Source organism: Lactuca virosa, chromosome 9 (genome assembly GCF_052849685.1).
Source record: "Lactuca virosa cultivar CGN04683 chromosome 9, Lactuca_virosa_CGN04683_v6, whole genome shotgun sequence".
In the NCBI taxonomy this organism is placed as follows: domain Eukaryota; kingdom Viridiplantae; phylum Streptophyta; class Magnoliopsida; order Asterales; family Asteraceae; genus Lactuca; species Lactuca virosa.
Genome location: NC_136434.1, coordinates 163,631,713 through 163,634,670, shown reverse-complemented (window position 1 = coordinate 163,634,670; position 2,958 = coordinate 163,631,713). Strand labels below are relative to the sequence as shown.

General features: G+C 32.5%; 1 protein-coding gene across 1 annotated transcript in view; it reads left to right on the top strand.

Annotated features, from left to right (window-relative positions):
- The window catches only part of LOC145139971 (transcription factor bHLH95-like), a 2,390-nt gene extending 1,910 nt beyond the window's left edge, over positions 1–480 (top strand). The window contains exon 4 of the mRNA XM_079073610.1: positions 379–480. Within this exon, the coding sequence (XP_078929736.1) occupies positions 379–480 (102 nt within the window). The remainder of the gene's footprint in view (positions 1–378) is intronic.
- The last annotated feature ends 2,478 nt before the right edge of the window (positions 481–2,958 follow it).

Genomic DNA, 2,958 nt, shown 5'->3' with positions numbered 1-2,958 from the left:
AATTCCCTTGTTTTTTACCCAATAAAAGTAACAGATGATTAATCGAATAGGGGCAATGAAATTCTTAAAAAAGAGTGAAAGGATATTGAGTTAGCTGATATTTGTAGAATCAGACATTACATGAAACAAGTCCACACATATCAACTTTGACATCAAGACTTAGGGTTTGTGGTAGCCATGTTTTGAAAAATATCGACTTTATTTATTAAGACCATATATAAACTGCTTTAATTAATAATTATATTTTTCTAATGTTTTTCCTGCAAGGCTTTAAATTAAGACTGGAAATATGTTTATATGTATTCCAATTTCCATATATAGATTTATAAATAATTACTATATTAATTTGTCTAACAGTTTTCCTGCAATGTTGATTAGGCAAACACTCACAATCAATTTGTGGAGTCATTTCCTTATGATGAGGTTTACAAGCAGGCTGCAGCAGAGATAATGCTTTGGGTTACCTCTAAATCATCATAATTTTCTGAAAGCATCTTCGGTGGTCTTTGGATGTTTGCAGAAAACAAAAGATATTGTCGTTCACCAGTAATGTTGGTTGATGAGATGGACTTTTAGTCCATAACAGTTTCCTATTTAAAGTTCTTTAGCTTCTATTACTATCATCTGTTTAAGCTTGAACCTATTGTCGCTGCTTGGAATTAGATTATGTTTTCTTTAGAAAATTTATGTTTATGGTATTTGGATTGATGTAGTTTCCTTTTTAATCATCCCGGATTTTTAGAAGTTTTTGTTTGCTTATTACCATCTCATATGAAGTGCGGATTTCGTTAAAATGCCTATTACTTTATAGATGAAATAGTCACAAAAACAGGATTCTTTATGTCAATCTAACAAGATAAAAATAGAACTAGCTAGAAATCTAAGCCAAATCCTCGGAGAATGACACAATTCACGTGTTGCACGGTTGTCAAATTTCAAATTAAACCAATTAACTATATATAACTAGTTTATAACCCGTGAGATCCACGAATATACAATTAATTAAACTTTCATAGTAAAAACTTGAAATTATTAATTAATTATTTCAAATAAATTATTAATTAAAAGATATTTGTTTATCTATATATAAAATTATAATCGTTGATTCAAATAAATACATGAAATTACATCACCTTATAATCTATACAATTTTGTTTTATTTTTTATTATAAATTTATTAATTTAATATAATTAGAGTGGGAAATTTAAAATTGAGAATCAATATGTTGACAAGTGGCTTAACATTAATTAAAAAGAGTAATAGGATAACATATGCAAAATAATTACTGTTTTATTAGTATAGGGAGATAGGTTCCTTAAGACCCCTAATATATGATTGTTGGAAATTTATATATAAAAAAAAGTATTGCACTACCCACACACTCTAGGCTTAAATGTTTAAGACAAAAATGCTGCAGAAACGAGAAATCTTATTATTTACTAAACTGGATTATTTTGGAGGAAATTTAGTTATTTACATCACCTTTTCATGAGTTTTTACCCATAACATGGTACTTAAAAAAATATTCACCAAAATGTGGTAGTCTTAAACTTATTTACAAAATAGTAGTGAAAAGATCTTTGCATTGATTTTATTTATTTATTAAATAAAAGAAATTAGAGTAAAATGACCCCACCATACTACCTCACGTGTTCTTCTATTCTCCATCATCATTTCTTACTCGCAGGAAAAGTGGAAATGTAGAAACATGGATGCTTTGCTTGATTGCTTCACTGGATGCTTTTTACTCTCATTTTTCCTCCATGTTTAAGCTTATCCGTTTTTCTGCGTTTCTTCAATACGTTGCCTTTCCAAAGGTTTCGTTCATAATCTTCTCCTTCACCAGTTCCCTCACACGTACTCATATGTCGTCGATTTCCCTCACATATATACATTCTTTTGTGTTCCCCTTACCGATTGTCGTTTGTTGTCGTCTTCCGTCGGGTCTCCTCTCTCCATCTACGCCTTCCATCGCCATAACCATTGTTTTTTGTAATTCGTATCAATGAGTTTTCTAGCAGTTTTTGCATCCAATGCCTAAAAAACAGTGGAAAACAAGGTATCTTGTGTTTTTGTGTCTGGTTCTATTCTATATGTATGTTGGTGATTTTAGTGTTATATTTTTTGTATTTGGAACTTATATTGAGCTAAGGGACTTCATAATTTGTACTTTAATATATTTTTAGGTATGTGTGGAGTGCACGCATGTATAAGATCGAATTAGAAGCCGGTTCGACGACAAGTCGGGGGTCCAGGAACAGCGCCCTTGGGTCTGGGGTTTCCAAAGGGACTGTACCCCTTTGGTGGGGTCTATGGGCAACGCCCCTAGCGGGTTCCAAGGGGCAGAGCCCCTTGCTGGGGTACATAGTGGAAAAATCAAATTCTTAAGGGTGATTTTGGTAAAACTGACTAAAATCTTCAGTTTTGGAAACCATTGATTTCCTCATTAATTTCAGATTCCCTTGATTTGTTTGCTCATTAATTTGGATTCCCTTGATTTATTTCCTCATTTAATTTGGATTCGCTTGATTTGTTTCCAAAGAAACCCCTGACGACCAACACTAAGTCGAAACCCTACATCTCGTTTTCTATATAAACGACTCTCCTCTTGAGGAAAAATGATGACCTTTTAGCTCTCGTTTTCTTCATACGAACTCAGAATCTTCTAGCAATTTGGCTTACGTTTTCTGTGCCTAGATTCGTAAGTGCCCCATTGAGATTATCCTAGGCTGAGTTTTATTGTAACACGGGCATAAGGTAGAAATATCAGTTCGGAAAGTGTTTACATGATCGACGAGGTATCCAGATCTCCACTATAAACCATACCCAATTTCTAACAATGTACAACATACATGCTTATGTATTTTTTAGTTCGAGTTTGATAGCAGTGACGAGGTATTTAGGATTTTCAATTTTGGTTTTGGTTAAGAATTCTTAGAATTTAAATTTTTTTTGGT